Source organism: Pistacia vera, unplaced genomic scaffold, assembly GCF_008641045.1.
Source record: "Pistacia vera cultivar Batoury unplaced genomic scaffold, PisVer_v2 Contig385, whole genome shotgun sequence".
Classification (NCBI taxonomy): Eukaryota; Viridiplantae; Streptophyta; class Magnoliopsida; order Sapindales; family Anacardiaceae; genus Pistacia; species Pistacia vera.
Genome location: NW_022196207.1, coordinates 108,362 through 124,667, shown reverse-complemented (window position 1 = coordinate 124,667; position 16,306 = coordinate 108,362). Strand labels below are relative to the sequence as shown.

At 35.6% G+C, this 16,306-nt stretch overlaps 2 protein-coding genes across 2 annotated transcripts; one reads left to right on the top strand and one right to left on the bottom strand.

The window, feature by feature from the left end:
* Nucleotides 1–453: 453 nt before the first annotated feature.
* On the top strand, nucleotides 454–4,624 carry LOC116140900 (ATP-dependent Clp protease proteolytic subunit-related protein 1, chloroplastic-like). The gene is made up of 9 exons (XM_031426471.1): nucleotides 454–740; nucleotides 1,882–1,997; nucleotides 2,105–2,308; nucleotides 2,433–2,537; nucleotides 2,670–2,732; nucleotides 3,002–3,113; nucleotides 3,846–3,907; nucleotides 3,979–4,161; nucleotides 4,252–4,624. Exons 1-9 carry the CDS (start codon nucleotides 518–520, stop codon nucleotides 4,339–4,341), a joined length of 1,158 nt encoding a protein of 385 aa, XP_031282331.1. The 5' UTR covers nucleotides 454–517; the 3' UTR covers nucleotides 4,342–4,624.
* A 380-nt stretch (nucleotides 4,625–5,004) lies between these two features.
* On the bottom strand, nucleotides 5,005–10,213 carry LOC116140901 (mitotic checkpoint protein BUB3.1). Its single transcript, XM_031426472.1, has 9 exons — nucleotides 9,963–10,213; nucleotides 9,740–9,870; nucleotides 7,824–7,906; nucleotides 7,017–7,283; nucleotides 6,796–6,871; nucleotides 6,265–6,345; nucleotides 5,578–5,656; nucleotides 5,378–5,478; nucleotides 5,005–5,299 (listed from the first exon to the last, which is right to left on the bottom strand). Exons 1-9 carry the CDS (start codon nucleotides 10,083–10,085, stop codon nucleotides 5,212–5,214), a joined length of 1,029 nt encoding a protein of 342 aa, XP_031282332.1. The 5' UTR covers nucleotides 10,086–10,213; the 3' UTR covers nucleotides 5,005–5,211.
* Between the last annotated feature and the right edge of the window lie 6,093 nt (nucleotides 10,214–16,306).

The following is a 16,306-nucleotide window of genomic DNA, read 5'->3' as shown; positions in this document are numbered from 1 at the left end:
TACGCGACGTGACCGCGTCTAGACGGCACAAACCCTTCCTGAACTCTGATTGACTCTTGTTGGCATGAGCTCACGTCAACCTTGATTTTTTAGGCATAACAAGTCTTATGACATAATTTTCAATATTTATATTTTGTTATAAGAATATGATTAAATAATATTCTAATTTCTACATTTTAAATATGATATTTATCTTTATCATCTAAAGAATTTGCTAGTCTTATGACATATTTTTAAGGCATTTAACCAAAAAAAAATCTGGTAGGATTTGAATGGCTTAAAATTATATACCAGTACATAAGCCTTTGGATGTGGTCAACACTACTTGTTGACTGCATTTTTTCACTATGTCCAACGGTTTAAACTTCCGGGCAGGAAAGGAGACCCGAACCGAAATCCATTTACCCATGGATCTGAGTAGCAGGCTAGCAGCACACTGGCCCTGCTGTTCGAATCATCTACACAGAAATTACTTCAATCGTCTTCCAAACTAAAAAACCTCAAACTCGTCTTTCTCATGGCTACCTCTCTGTTTTCTCCACTTTCATCACTCACCAAAGAGCCACCGGGTCCTACACCCGCCCTTCCCAAATCTTCGTTTCTCTCCAACACCAAGCTCTTTAACTTCACGCCTTCTTCAAGAACAAAACTCAGAGTTGAAAGATGCCATATCACTCCCCGTGCGGAGTCGCTGGACCACATTCCCAAGCAGTTCAGGGAACAAAATCTCAAGGATGGATGTGAGTTTTCGATTACCCATCTCTTCTTTTCTGTATTCCTTCTTGTTTATTTTATCATTTCTTGTTTTGGTTGTTCAAAGAACGCATTTTTATTGGTTGAGATGAAATCTAATCCATTTCACATAATTTAATTTAGGATTTGAATCGAGCTTATATTAAGTCAATCGTAGCAGATAGGAGAAATTATTAATGGGATGCTTTAATTCAAGATTGTTTAATGTATGTGTAAAAAGAAAATATGATACAACTAGAAGATAAAAGGAATTGTCTTGGATACTGTAGCTGCAGATACTCTGTGATTAGCCGTAACACTGGAGTAAAGCTTCTAGTCTTTCGGTTAGAAATCATTGGTGGTGTTTTGGAGAGCAATTCGAACATGACAATGATGAAAGTTGGTGGCTTTGGTAATAGGATAGGTTTTGACTTATTGATTGGAATGATAAGTGATGCATGAGTATGAGCATGCTAGTGTAGGATATGGAAATTATTTATTTTTTTTTTTTTTTCGGTAAGGTTGATGAATTTTTCAAATTAGAACAATGGCATCAATCACCTCGTCGTTAGGTGGAACTTTAACATTGGAATTTGAAATGGTATGTCCATGTAAACTAGGTTTCGACATGCTGCTAAATTAAAGAATAACCATTTGAAAGCTTTAGCGAGTATTTTTCATGTAATTAGGTTTATGATATTTTACATCGCCTTTCAAGTGTGACCATTAATAGCCCATATAGCTTACACCCAAAGATTGCATTTCATTGGATATGATATGATGGGATTTTGGTTTATCTGCTTCATAAATTATAACCATTAACCTTTGGATCTTTAGTGAATTTTTAATCTTCAAAATATGTGGTTGAGAGTGATTTCTCTGAGCTCATCTAGACACTGTTTTTCGGAGCATATCTTGGACTTATTTATCCCCTGATTTAGTTGCATGATTCTTTTACTCCTTTTCTTTATTTTTTTGGGAAAATTTATAAAAGAAAGAAAATGTCTTTTCATATTAGAACGAGTGAGCATCATCGTTATTAATCTTATTTAACCCTCTTAGGACATTTTTAATTAACTTCAAATTGGATTTATCTAAAAGAAAGATAAATTCAAGTAATTACTCTTATTTGTAACTTCTTTTTTGCAGTGATGGACAACTACAAGAATGTTCCTCAGTATCTTTACGGCCTTAGTGCTTCACAGATGGACATGTTCATGACAGAAGATAACCCTGTACGCCGGCAATGTGAAAGAGTTACTGAGGTTCTTTCTCTATAGATGCTTTTTGGTAAATTTGAGTGGATTACTGATGATGTAAAACAAGCAAAAACAATTACTTGTTAATAGCTGGTGTAAACAATTCCTTACAGGAAAGCATTTCTTCAGCCCAAAACTATTTGAATAATGGGGGTATGTGGAGTCTGTCTGACATGAATGATAGGGGTCCTTCAAAGTACAGTATGAGTGTGAGCATGTATCGCGGAGGGGCCCGAGGATATGGAAGACCCAGAACTGCACCTCCTGATTTGCCTTCTTTGCTTCTAGATGCTCGGATATGCTATCTTGGAATGCCGGTGAGTCTTTTTACCATGTTGCACCACCATCTACCTACTGGCTAAATTTTCGTATTTTATGTTGCCATCTCCTTTCTGTTCAATCCTGTGCACCATTCTGATATTTTCCTCGTCACTGTTGCAGATTGTACCTGCAGTAACTGAGCTTCTGGTTGCTCAGTTTATGTGGCTGGATTTTGATAATGCTACAAAGCCTATATATCTATACATTAATTCTTCTGGGACACAGGTCAGTGTTGGACGCTCTGAAGATTTATTTTTTTGTATGAGATGCTGGTGTAAAATCAATTGTCATAGCCTGCTGGAAATGCATCCACTTTCTGCTAATCATTTGTTAATATGGTTTTTTCATGCAATTTAGAATGAGAAGAAGGAGACTGTTGGATCTGAAACTGAGGCATATGCTATAGCTGACGCAATGGCTGTAAGTATATTTATCGCTCACATGTGTTTGACTATATTTATCTGTTTCAGGAATGCATATCTTTGGTCATTATATGTTATAATATTTGTCAAAAAAATTTGCTCAATGTTCAGATTGAATCCTTTTAATATTTTTCCATACTATTAAAAGAACAGCTCCCTTTACAGTCCAATTTCTATAAAATGGTTTAGATTACTCTTTTTTTCTTTTTTCAAGTGATTTGACCTGCTTTAATGTAACCTCTGCATTTCTTTTTTATTTTTCTTAAGTACTGCAAATCAGATGTCTACACTGTGAATTGTGGAATGGCTTATGGTCAAGCAGCAATGCTTCTCTCTCTTGGGACAAAGGGTTATCGTGCTCTACAGCCAAATTCCTCAAGTATGATTCATTTTTGTTTTAAGTTTTATAGATTAACATGGATTTTTTGCGAATAATTCTACTGCTGTAGAAGCTTGTGAGGGTCACACTGTTTACATCTTCTACTTCATTTGGGTCAATGAACATGATTGGAGAATCAACTTTTACTTTGGCATACCTTATCAATCATTCCTTAATACATTTTTCAAACCAAATCTTCAATAAAATGGTTCTGCTATTGGACTGCTTCAATAATGACTGCAAGGGAAAGAACTTTGGATATGATTTATGACATTAAAATGGATTAAGTACAAATTTTATGGGACTTGTAATAGTTATGTGAGAATGATAATGGAGAGAGTAATGAATTGCTGGAGGAAGTTTTGAGTATTGGTAAAGCAGTTTGTCGATTGCATACACAGTTGACCTTTTTTTTTTTTGGCGTCATATTGCAACTTCTGTTTCTTCAAAGAATCTAATTATAAAGTTCTACGAAACATTTATTCATGGATTCGATGGTCCTACCTCATCAGATCACATACGACTTGGTATGTGCAGCCACCGATATTTGATCCCTGCCTTTTTTAAGATGGGAACCTTATGATAACTAGGTGGTCCCTGAACACTTGTACCACTGGGTCAGTTTTTGGGTACTTGGAGAATGATTTAAACTTTTTGTTACCCATGGCTTTATCATCTGAATGTTGAATTTCAGCTAAACTTTACTTGCCTAATGTTAATGTTGAATTGCAGCAAAACTTTACTTGCCTAAAGTCAACAGGTCAAGTGGATCTGTCATTGATATGTGGATTAAGGTGCTCCCTCTCTTTCAATATCTCTACTTCTATCTTTCTTTGAGCGTTATTCTGAACATGATTGCATTTAGGCCAAAGAGCTAGATGCCAACACTGAATACTACATCGAGCTATTAGCAAAAGGAACAGGGAAATCGAAGGAAGAAATTGCTAAAGACATCCAGCGACCTAAATATCTACAAGCACAAGAAGCAATAGATTTTGGCATTGCAGACAAGTTAATCAACGCAAGGGATACAGCTTTTGAAAAACGGGTAATGCTTTCACTTCATTGATCTCAAACTTGTTCTTTTTTATTTTTAATGCCCTGGTTGTATTCTTATAAACAAATTCTCTAAAATCAGGATTACGACAAGCTTCTTGCTCAGTCAAAAGCCATGAGGAGGGCCGCAGGAGGGGCAGGTCCGCAAGCAGCTCCTTCCGGGTTTAGGTGATTACTGATTACAAAGCTGTAATATATGATACTTAATATACATGGAATAGATTTAAGCTCGTCAAATCTTCATTTCCATATGGGATGCATCGAGCCATTGGCTACATGTGGCGCTTCTGCTGATCTATAGTAATGATGCAGACAATAATGGTGTCTATTCCGAATTTCCGATTAGTAAGCATGTAGCTTCTTCAGTTTCTAAATGCTGTATACGATGTATTTGGAAAATGGGTTAAGCTAAATTTTTCTACCAAAAACTTTTGAAAGGTGATTCTTACGTTGCTTCCTCTAATTATGCCCCCAATGTGGAGCTAGTGGATCAATTTATGTTCTTGCATGCGAGCAGCAGATACAATTTAGACGTGAATATGTAGAAAAGGCTGACACAAAAGATAAAATTTACTGATGTTGATGCAATTTTCTGAATTAGATGTTGTGGGATTTCTTTAATTTTATTTCAATCGGGTGAAATTTAGATCAGGGTAATAGTAACAAAGAAATTAACGTAGTAAAGATGACTTCAAACCTCATGTCAGTATCATCATTACAGTAAAGTTGAACCAGAAACGTACAAGCACAAACTTAATACAATGAATCTCAATCTAGACTGACACAGGTCTAGTCGAAATTTTGATGCTTAAAATTCAAAACAAAAAGATGGGGGAAAACAAAACGATTTCATTGAACGACTATGCTATGAAGATTAGTTCACAAGAATACAAGTTAATAAAGAACTTGCAAACTATGATACAAAAACAGTTTTCAGAATTTTGACAAGCTTCATCAGTAGGAAATGAAGCCTATACAGAGTACTAAAAAAGATCGCGTATTTAAAAACACTATAGAACAAACATGGATGTCTTAACAAAAATTACGCTGGAGGATTTGGGAACACTTTTGGCTTAGGCTTGACTTCTATTTCATTTACACTGCGTACAAATATTGCATCCGGTTCATGTCTGCAAAAAGAACAAACACGTTTTAGGATTTAGCTAACATGACAACTAGTGAGAGACAGCGAGAGAGTCATTTCTTACGGCTTATCTCCCTCTTCAAACGTGTAACTTGATGCGACAGCCAAAAGACGACCATCTCTGCTAAATGAGAGTGCTGCAATGCTCGATGGGTATTTCGAGTACTGCAGAAGAATAGCGTGATGATAATTATAATAAGGATATTTTCCGCAGGTAAATTTATTGACCATCCCAAACATATACACAACACCCCAACTGTTTACCTGATACAGCCTCTTTTTGTTGTTCCCATCCCACACATTCACGAAACCATCACAACCTCCAGTAGCAAAAGTACCATAACTGCAGTTCAATTAGAAGCAAGTATGAGCAATTAATTATGTGAGTGAGAAGAAGATGCTATATAACTATTTTCAAACCCATAATTTTAACTTGATACTAAACGCTGATTTCATAGAACAATTTATTTCTGAAGTCTTGAGCCAACTTGTAAGTGTAAAATAATCACGCTAGATTGTATCAATAATTTCAAAATTTTCAATTTATAACTGAGTAAAACAAAAACAAAACTGATTTTTTTAAGGACTTCACATTTGAACTCACAAAATGCACATTTCAGAATTCAGTTACACCAAGTTAGCTACATGTTTGCCAGACATACTCTGAAACAGAAAATTCCTTATGGGAATTGTTCAGTGCCAGTGGTTCTTGGCTTCCATTCTCAAGTTGATTTACTACTAAGCTAATTAATTGGCAAAACGCCTACCAATATGTAACATTAACCATTTGATTTGAAACATCCTACCGAATTAAAATTGCTATAACATAAATATTAATGAGACAAGGATCTTCAACAAAAATGCAAAATGACCTGGTATCTTAACTTCTGGCCTCTCATCTCTATGCTGTTTTATCAATAAAAAAATCAACGATGTGACTTAGAAACTTACATAGGGTGAAATGCAATGGCATTTACTGGATAAACAATGTCTCTTCCAGCCTCTGATTTTCGGTGACACTTAAATGCATATCTGCATAACATATAAAATCATTAATATGTAGTTAAACAACAGATGAAAAGACACTCTGTGCATAGCAATAAGTACAAGCATACATGCATCTCTGCCCATTAATGTATAGTCACAAGGAAAAGACCATGACTCGTATCCAACCAATGATAGTAGTACACATCACCTCAGAGGGTGTCATTGTAATTAAACTAAGACAGTATACATAATATACCATAGAAAGACGAAGAAACCCCAGATTTTCTGAGAAGCTGAAAGAAGTCACTCATACTTTTATTTAAGATACCTTAATTTGAAACTTTTTAAAGAAGAATATTTGATGGCTCAATTCAGAAAGAGCAAAAAGAAGAACCAACAATTACCTCAATTATTTGTATTACAGAACTAAAGACAAATGAAAACACTACAGAAAGCAATCAATTCTATATCGTAAAAGAAAATATTAACACATACTTTTTGACTTGACTAGCTTCTGAGAGATCAAAAAACTCCATTGCAACCCGTCCTTCAACAGAACTAAGAGCATATCCTGCATGCAGTTATGTGGATGAAAAAATATAATGTCCAATGGAAGGTAACTAAAGGCAAGAATTAATCATAAGAGACAAATAAATTAGCTACTATCAATTATGAGCTATAATAAGTCCTCATCATGATAAAGGAGTAATCTGCACCTGTTCCGTTAGGGTAACAGCGCACACATCTAGTCTGATACTTCAAAGAAGATTCCCTCCTTTGCTCAGGTTGAGACATATTTCGTAAATCATAGACATTTACATTTCTTCCTGCAGTTGCCACGACTAGACGATTTCCAACGAGGGATAAAGAGTAAACACGCTCAGGTTGAGGGTATGTTCCAACAAGAGTGCGCTCCTGGCCACTTGCACCTCTAGGATCCCAACACTTGAGAGTTTTGTCCCAACTACCAGTAATCACTTGCCCTGTAAGCAATCAAAATACAGAAGGAAATACTATGTACTGAGAATTTTCCACATAGAAAAAAAACAGATAATAAACCCTTCTCCAATCCTATACATTCAATCTCTGAATGAAACAATTTATAGCATCATCACAAATCATTCTAACTTATGAAAAAAGGACATGAAACAATATGATGATAATGACATCTCCAAAATGACTCTGAATAATGATTAACAATAACAATCTCTTACAATAAAGCATCCAGTATTTTACATTTTTATATTGCTCGACTATTAAAACATAAATTTATATAGCTCTTCAAATTCCACAGATCAGTGCTACACCTGTATGTATACCAGTATGCTACAAATACTGAAAATGCATATTAATTATATGTACATTGCTTGAAATTATCAAGTTCTTCTATTGTTATCTCTCAAAGACAATCCAAAAGAAATGACCTAATTTACCAAAAGCATCAGTCACTCAAATCACCACAGAGCACCATTACCAAGGAAAGCAAATTAAATAATAAAGGGAGCTTGTGAACTATAACTGACCTGCCGCGTAAGAGTACTCAACACAACGAACAGGTGCATCATGCCTTCCCAAGATATCCTCTTTGCCATGGTTGAAAACTAGCCTGAAACATTAATACCACAATCTTAAGCTTGACAAAATAGTCAAAGATAATTGACACAACAAAATGAGAAAATTCAGATAGCATAGATGCATCTCATACACAATCAGGTGTATTAGTGCAATCAGATTTAGTTGAGTAACCACCTAACATCTATGAGCATCAATTAGTAATAAGAAACCGCAACCAATCATATGCAAATAAAATCAATTATCTAAACATTCACACAAACAACCATTAGTATCAAGAGATCAGCACACAATTCTTCACAACCAAAGCAAAAAATGAGTCATCATATGTGACGAGAAGAGGGAAGAAAAGGAAGGAGAGATGAAAAATAACTCCCACGGTTCAAAAGAACATGTAGAATGGTCAAAGAAAACTGGGCAAGAAAAACCAGGCACTTTGGTAGATTTGAACGCATCTATAAGTTTCTTTGATATTTTTTTCACTGAGATAGCAGGAATGTTTTCAGTTCATTACCCTTAAAATAATTGTCAAGGAAAAAAGGGCATTCTATTGTGCATTTGTTATGTCAAGCAGCAGTCATCAATAAAAGATGCAAGATTGGATCATTAAGAATCAAGGTGCTAGACCAGCTCACTATGTATAAGCTAATAGCCTAAGTTGATACTAGCCTTGCATTCATTTCTTCTTTGTTCCCGTAACTTCATTGCCAGATACTATGCAGTTAGTATTAGAATTAATGGCATCTGGCCAACAAAAGATATGGGAGTTTTAAGTTTAAAGATAGACCCGGGAAGTGGTGAAATGCAACAACATAAGGTAAGATTCTTGTCATCATCTCTCATACAGAAACAAGTCATTTCATGTCTTTATTACTCATAGAGATCCAACACCATTTTGACTAGTGTTACACTGTTGCTAGATCCATAAAATAAGCATTGTGATACCCATGTACCTTCGTACTGTTTTTCTTTCTCCCTTTTTTATGTTCATCTCCATATCCGTTAAAAGTATTGTCAAAGTACTACTGTGTTCCTCCACCTTGTATCCCACCTTCTACAAGGGAAAGAAGGAAAAATGGACAAAGCAACCTATAAGCATGGTAGTGCAAGACAGGTGGACATTGTCTTCCTTCTAAATTCCCTTTTAACTACATAAAGTACAGAATATTTGCACTTTCAGAAATATGGATGCTAACTTCTTAATATATTATTAACAAATCTAACCTCAAAGCTTAAGCCCATAGTGAAACATTACCTATCATATGACTAGCCTTGTCAAAATCGTAGACTTCATTAGTGTGGAACTCTAACATACATGACATAGAAAATGAACCCGAAATAGTTTCCATTTTAAAAGATAGAATACAAAACACATTCTTTCCTCTTCTTTTCTTCTCCCAGACAAACAATTAATTAAAGTATGTCACACAGATTAAAATTTTAAACTCAAAAGTAAACGTATAATCAATGGTTTAAAGAAAAAGATTCTTTGAGCTTCCTGAAGATTTAGCCAAATTACAAGCAAGGCTCATGATTTTAAAAATTGGCCAAAACCTACATGAAGTTTCATAAAATTTAATAGAAATCTCCCCTGCCTATCTGTTTGTACTTAGACCAAATATTAACCTTAACAGAGGAAAATGCAATATATCTTAATTTAAAAACAGTTCGCAACAAATAAACATAACAATAGTTAAAAAAAAAAAAAAAAAAATTAAAATGATAATTATCTGAACTCTTGCCGTAGTCCCATAACCACTGAAGTAATATAAAATGAAAAGTTGAACCTTTGGACCTTTGGTATCTTATAACTACATGTTGCATGAAATTTTCTCTAAAGAAAAACTGAAAGAAAGAGTAGACTAACCTTCTGACAGTATGGTCGGCGCTGGCACTGAAGCCAGAAGAGTCATCGTGGAAGCAGCAATCAAGGACGGGCCCGCCATGCATGAACTCTCCTCGCAGAACATTTGTGCTCGCGTCGTACAATCTCACACTCTGTATCACCGATCAAAACAATTAGCTCTAATTTTAATTAATTTAATAAATAAATGTTGAGGTCAGAGGTAGGTAAGTGAGAGTGTATGTACCTTATCCCATGAGGAGACGAGCAGGTGATCGTTGTGGTTGGAGAAGCGAAGGTTGGAGATCCCGTCGGCCGGCGGGTTGGCGAGCTCGCGGCCGGAGGTAGGAGGCGGGTGGACAGCTGTCATCTCCTGATTGGTTAGGAAATGCCAACGGAGAGAGTCGTTAGGGTTGTGCAACGAGCGACAGAGAGAGATAGAGAGAGAGGGAAGGAGATTTGAAATGAGGAAGTGAGAGTTATATCTATCTAGTTCTAGTGAGGTTTTTTTTATTTATTCAAAAAAAATTTGAATTTAAAATGTCAAACCTGATACAGTGGGACTGTGAGAGAGTGAAGGTGAAAGCTTCTCAAGTTTGGGCCTTGGGGGGCTCTTTCGGCTTTTGGTGGGTTAAACAACTAAGGGCTTTTGTCTTTTGGTGTTACTTCATTTATTTATTAAAATTTTTATTTTAAAATAGGGAGGTGATTTTTAGCCCAACCAAATTATCTTCACTCCCACTTTTAAATTTATTTTTTAGTTTTATAAATTTAACCTTGATTTAAATTATTAGAAATAACATTATAATTTTTAAATATACCCATATTATATTTTGATATTTTTGTTTTAATTTTTAATATTTAATCTTACATAAACCCTAACCCCAAATTTTCAAATCATAGTTCAATAGTAAAGATTTATCACAAATTTTTGAACAATGATATGAGAAATTTAATATTGAGTGTTAACCCTAAAATATAAATTAGAATAGTAATTTTTATTTTCTTGAAAATTTATTAATCAATAAATTGGATAATTAAAAAAGCCATTTTTGAGAAATAAAAATTGTAGTTGTGTTTTCGGAAAAGCCGAATGAGCCCCTGAATGTGATGTGATACGTATATTGTGAAGAAATGATGATTGTATTATATAAGAAAAATGCTATCCTTACAAAGACTCATACAAAGAGGGCTACAAAGTGACATCATCCAGAAGAAAAAAACAAAGAAAAAACTGAAAAAGAGAAAGAGAGAGAGAGAGAGAAATCATGAAAATCAAGGTTGGGGATTGTCTTTGTATGCCTCCTTTATATGTGTCTTTGTAAAACTAGCATTGCTCATTATATAAATGAATACGATAAGTTTGTATATACCAACCTGAATTTCAAATTCAAATGTGGGTTTGAAAAAGATTTATTTGGAATACCATTGATGGTATTGGGACCATCATCGGATACTTTTTTATAGTAACTTGATTCAAATTGAGATTTCGTACCCAAACATCTTACTCTTACAGTACTATCAAAATCTTATTATTGTATTGATAGCTTCTGGCTTGTATGAATAAACTTATAAGATGTGCACTACATATACATATACAAATTAATGTGGCACTATTTCTTTTTTTTAATGACAGGAGGTGTTTGAATATGTTTGTGTGCATCTCAATTAATCTCTCAAAACTCTAGAACTATCAACCAAGTAAGAGTTCTAATAACTACTACTATTAGGGGTCGTGGGAACTTAAACTTCATAGACCAGTTAGATCTTCTCCTTACTCTTTTACCATAAAAAAAAAAAAAAATTAATGTTGGGAAACTATATTAGATCCTCGTTTGTTCTTTTACTATCAGCTCACCTAGTAGTGGTTACTATTCTTTTATTGACGTGTCACTCATTTATATTTATTAAGCACATAATGAGTTAATTTTTTTTATATATTCATCTCTTCACTTTATATCACATCAGTTTGTATGAAAGAATTTGTACATCTAGTATTACTTAACTTAAAAAATAAGATAGAAATATTAAGGAAGCCTGAAGTAGAGGCTTATAAGAAAGTGAAGTGAAAGAGAAGGCAAAAGAGGTACAAATTCTCTATCATTTTTATTCATTTCTCTTTATTTTCTTTCTATTTAAACAGTCAATTACCATAAATGTCATTAAAAAAAAAAATCATTAAAATAAAATACATCTTCTATAATATATACATGAGTGTTTCAACCTTTAGGGAAAAAAAAAGAAAAAAAGAAAAAAAAAAAAGCCAATTTTTATTTCTTCTACGGCTCAAATTGTGAAATCCTTTAAATTTCTAAATTGTGGGGCGACGTCGTAAAATTATTATGGGCCTCAAATTGTGAAATCCTTTAAATTTCATAATATCTCCTATTATATCAGGAAACTGTTCAATATATGAAACTTTTTAATATATTAAAAATACATTATAAATATAAAATCCTCTTGAGAGGATTATTTTTTAATTGTTTTTAACATATAGTTAGGATAAATTTTTCCAGCATTGGAATCCGGTAATGGCTTTTTTAACTTTTGTAAATTATTTAAAAATAAATATTATAAATATCAAGTTAAAGGTAAATAACGTAAATAAATTGTTATTAATAAATACTTGGTTAAAAATTTAGTTGAAAAATAAATATAGATTAATACAGTGTAATAATGCACCAAACATCAAACTATGTTTCGTATAATATTATAATAAAACCAGCCTGTATTAATGTCTTTAAAACAAGAATAATGATAAATTTACACTACTTTTTTACATAATTTTCATTACATTATGATGTGACATATGCCACAACCACACAAATTCTATTATAATATTAAAAATTCAAAATAATTAAAAATTTGTGTGGTTGTGACATATGCCAAATCATGATGTAATGAATATGATGTAAAAGAATGGTGTAAATGTAACATTACTCTTGAAACAAAGTATAAGATAAATTAAATTTTTTAATAAATATAATTTAAAATCAGCTTTATAAAGAGTTTTGGAGTTAAATAATAGGGAAATTAAATAATTAGCCAAAAGTTAAGGGGCTATAAAATTTGACCAACTCTCCCAACCCTATTTGTGTTCTAATTGCCTACAAGACCTCCTTGTCCGACATTAGAATAGTCCGTGCAAAAGAGAAGGGTTACTCGTAGCTTCTCTTCGATTGTTTGTTTACCTTTGATCCAATCATTTTAGTTCTCTCACATTCCCATACCATGGAAGTCTTTTATCGTGTTTTAGTCATTCTATTTTCCTCGCTCAGAAGGGGCCTATAAAACCCTCGAAGAGGTAAGCTGAGTCCTCTATCTTAAAACTTCCTGTAATGTACCATCCCGTTGAAGTTGATTTCACATAAGATGATTGATTGGATACCTTGATACTGCTCTTTGGTCTACTCATATAACCAACAAATGTCATTTTTCTGAAATTACTCTTATCTATAAACAAACTTTTCTTCCATTTAAAAAAGAAAGGGGTTTGGAGAGTTTTTCTTATTTTCAAAAATCCAATACATTAATCACAATCAAAGATGACATTAATTTTTTAAGGTGACAAGATTTCTTGCAATATTACGATTATCGACTGAATCTGTGCTGGGGAGAAAGAATTGAACTTGTTAGTATAAGTTGTTATGATTTAGGATAGATGTTACGGTATAGGGTTAAGGTTTAAAATTTTTATAGCTTTAGTGAATCTCATTAGTGTGTTTATATGGACGTTGTTTTTGTGATTGATTTCAGTTAGGAGTGTTGAGGGCTTGTTTGATTGATTTTGGGTTAGATTTGCTTCTGTGACATTTAGCAAGATTTTCTCAGTTTGTGTGATTTTTTATGCTAACCAAGGGAAAAATTGCCTGTTTTGGGAAAACTTACGATAGCCCAAGGAAAAATCATGCTAGGTGGAAATGTGTGTTTGTGTGTGTTTTTGTTTCAAAGTGTTGAGAGATAAGTGATGAGGATAGTTTGATATTTGATTAAGTTGGTTATAAAGGTATAATATGGGAAAGTTGGTTAATTAATAACATCCCCAAATTTTGGCTAATTTAATTAATTTCCTTAAATAATATTATTATGCCAGAAAAAGTAGGGCTGACATGGAGCCTCGTCAGTAAAGGATGGTTAGAGTTCAGAAGGGTTCTGTGCCGTCTAGGTATGGTCACGTCGCACCTAGCGCAAGTGGCATGGCTTCTATCAGTGCAGTAGGTGAGTGCCAAGCCAGCAAGCAGTTGGAGATCGCCCACGTGTCAAAGCCCTACTTTAATCGAGGAAATCCCTCGGACAGGTGATCAATGGGACGCAAAGAAAGGATTTGCACGGCACCTACCCATTTGCAGCTTTCATAATGATTTCCTTGAACTTTCCCATTATAAATAGAGAACTTCCCTCTCATTTGAAAAAATTACCTGATTTTACACTAAAATAACTCTCTTTCTCTCTCTAAACTGTAACTTAGCTCGCGGAACACGACCTGATCTCTCTCTCTTATTAATACAATAGTAGTGGATGTAGGATTCACTTTAGAGCATCCGAACCACTTTAAATATTGCTCTTCACCTTTTATTTGATTCAATCCCCTCATATCACGTGTGACTTCTAAGTCATTTTAGCTTTTTACACGTTGAGTAGTTGGTGTCAAAATCAAGCGTCAACAGTTTGGCGCTAGAATGAGGGCTTGATTTAGTACCTACTCTTCATCAAAAAAATCTCCGACTAATCGATCCCACAACAACAAATGGCTCGCGATTTTGAATCTGAGCGAACCAATTATGGCAATGAAGAAATACCCCAGATCCTGGAAGACACTTCTCTCAAAATGCTGCTAGTCTAGCAGAATATCACGAGGGATATTCCTTCAAGCTCATGGCTCGACCCAATCGTCATGAGTTACCTGGAGAGGTTCAATAATACTCTTCAAACGGTCCGCCAAAGGCTAGACCGATTGGATCGAGTCATGCAACCCGAATCCAATGAGGCGGTGCCACTGCCAAAAACGCCTACAGGTCACATGAAAGCGTGGAAAAGGGCAAAAGCACATACCGTGCGCACTGTAGCACGTCAGAGAAAGGGAAAGTAAGTGGCGCACAGCGGATCCAAGGGCTCCGAGGGACTAGTGAACACTGATTACGCCCCAGGTAGATTACCCGTGGCATTGCGACTCGGTGATATGTTACAGCATGAGTCATCCCGCGCCACGATGCACGGGCACTCCCATAAAGGTGCAAGGTAGGGAGATTCCCAATATCGCCAAAATGACGACTTCGGTCGTCGTTGTGCAGGGGATTCTCATCCTCCGCGGGTTGGTTTGTACCACCGTAGAAGTCGGTAAGACTCCTCGAATCACTCAGCTTTAGGCAGCATGTATGGAGATTGGCCAGAGCTTCCAACCAAGGTGAGGAATAGTCTAATTTGCGGTCTTTCATTAACCACAACCGTGAGGGTCGAACCCACGTTGTGAAAAGTGATCCTCAGGTAGCTTTGCTATCTCAGATTGAGGAACTACAGCAAGCTCTGGATTAGTTTAAGGCTCAGCAGAATGAGCAAAGGCAGGTCGTAAAGGCGTCTCCCTTTTCTCCGGTACTGTTACCTGCCCCTCTCCCATCGAGATTCAGAATGCCAACATGCTAGCATTTGATGGGAATTTTGATCCGCAGGATCATTTATACGAATTCAACGACCTCATAGAACTCCACCAAGTCTTTGACTTGGCAAAAAGTCGTTGCTTGGTAGGAACCTTTACCGCCAATGCTAAGCGTTGGTTCAGGTTGCTTCCAGCAGGATCGGTCGGCTCATGGCCTCAAATGAGCTCGACATTTCTGAGGCACTTCCAGGCAAACAGGAAGTTCTCAATGCCGCTAACCTACTTGAGCAATATACGGCAAGAGAGGGATGTACACCTCCAATCTTATATAGACAGGTTTCACATAGAGCTCCACAAAGTGGCTCATACTCCCGAAGAGTCTGTTTGGACTCTCATCGTTGTGGGAGTTCACCCGTAGACAGACTTATGGAAGGAATTGCAATCTGAGGATGATGTTTCCCTCACTCGCTTCTACAACCTTACTAAAAAGTACCTCCATATCGAAAGTTTTGTGGCAGCTCTTAGTCGCCATGACCCTAATCCATTGGGCAATGCTCCCAATCGGGGGGAGAATAGGAGGGCTAATCGCAGATGGGCTAATGATGATCAGCGAAAAGAAAAGAAGCAGCGGTACGAGCCTAAGAAATCTTATGCCCTAATTCCTTGTCGCGATCGCGACAAGAGTCAATACACTTTTCTGAATGTCTCGGTATCGGCTATTCTGGATAAATTAGAGGAGGCTGGTTTGCTCGAATAGCCTGAGCCCATGAAGAATCCCCCTTCAGCTAGAAGCGATAAAAAGTACTATCGTTATCATCTGGATAATGGGCACCACACTGATGAGTGTCAGGCCTTCAAGCAAGTAATTGAGGACCTCATTAAACAGGGGCACTTCAAAGAGTATGTTGATGACTCAGCTCCCGTTCAAGTGAAAAATCAAGAGGAATCAGGGAAGAGGCTTCATGGTCACAAAGATCTCTACAATGTGGGGGATCATC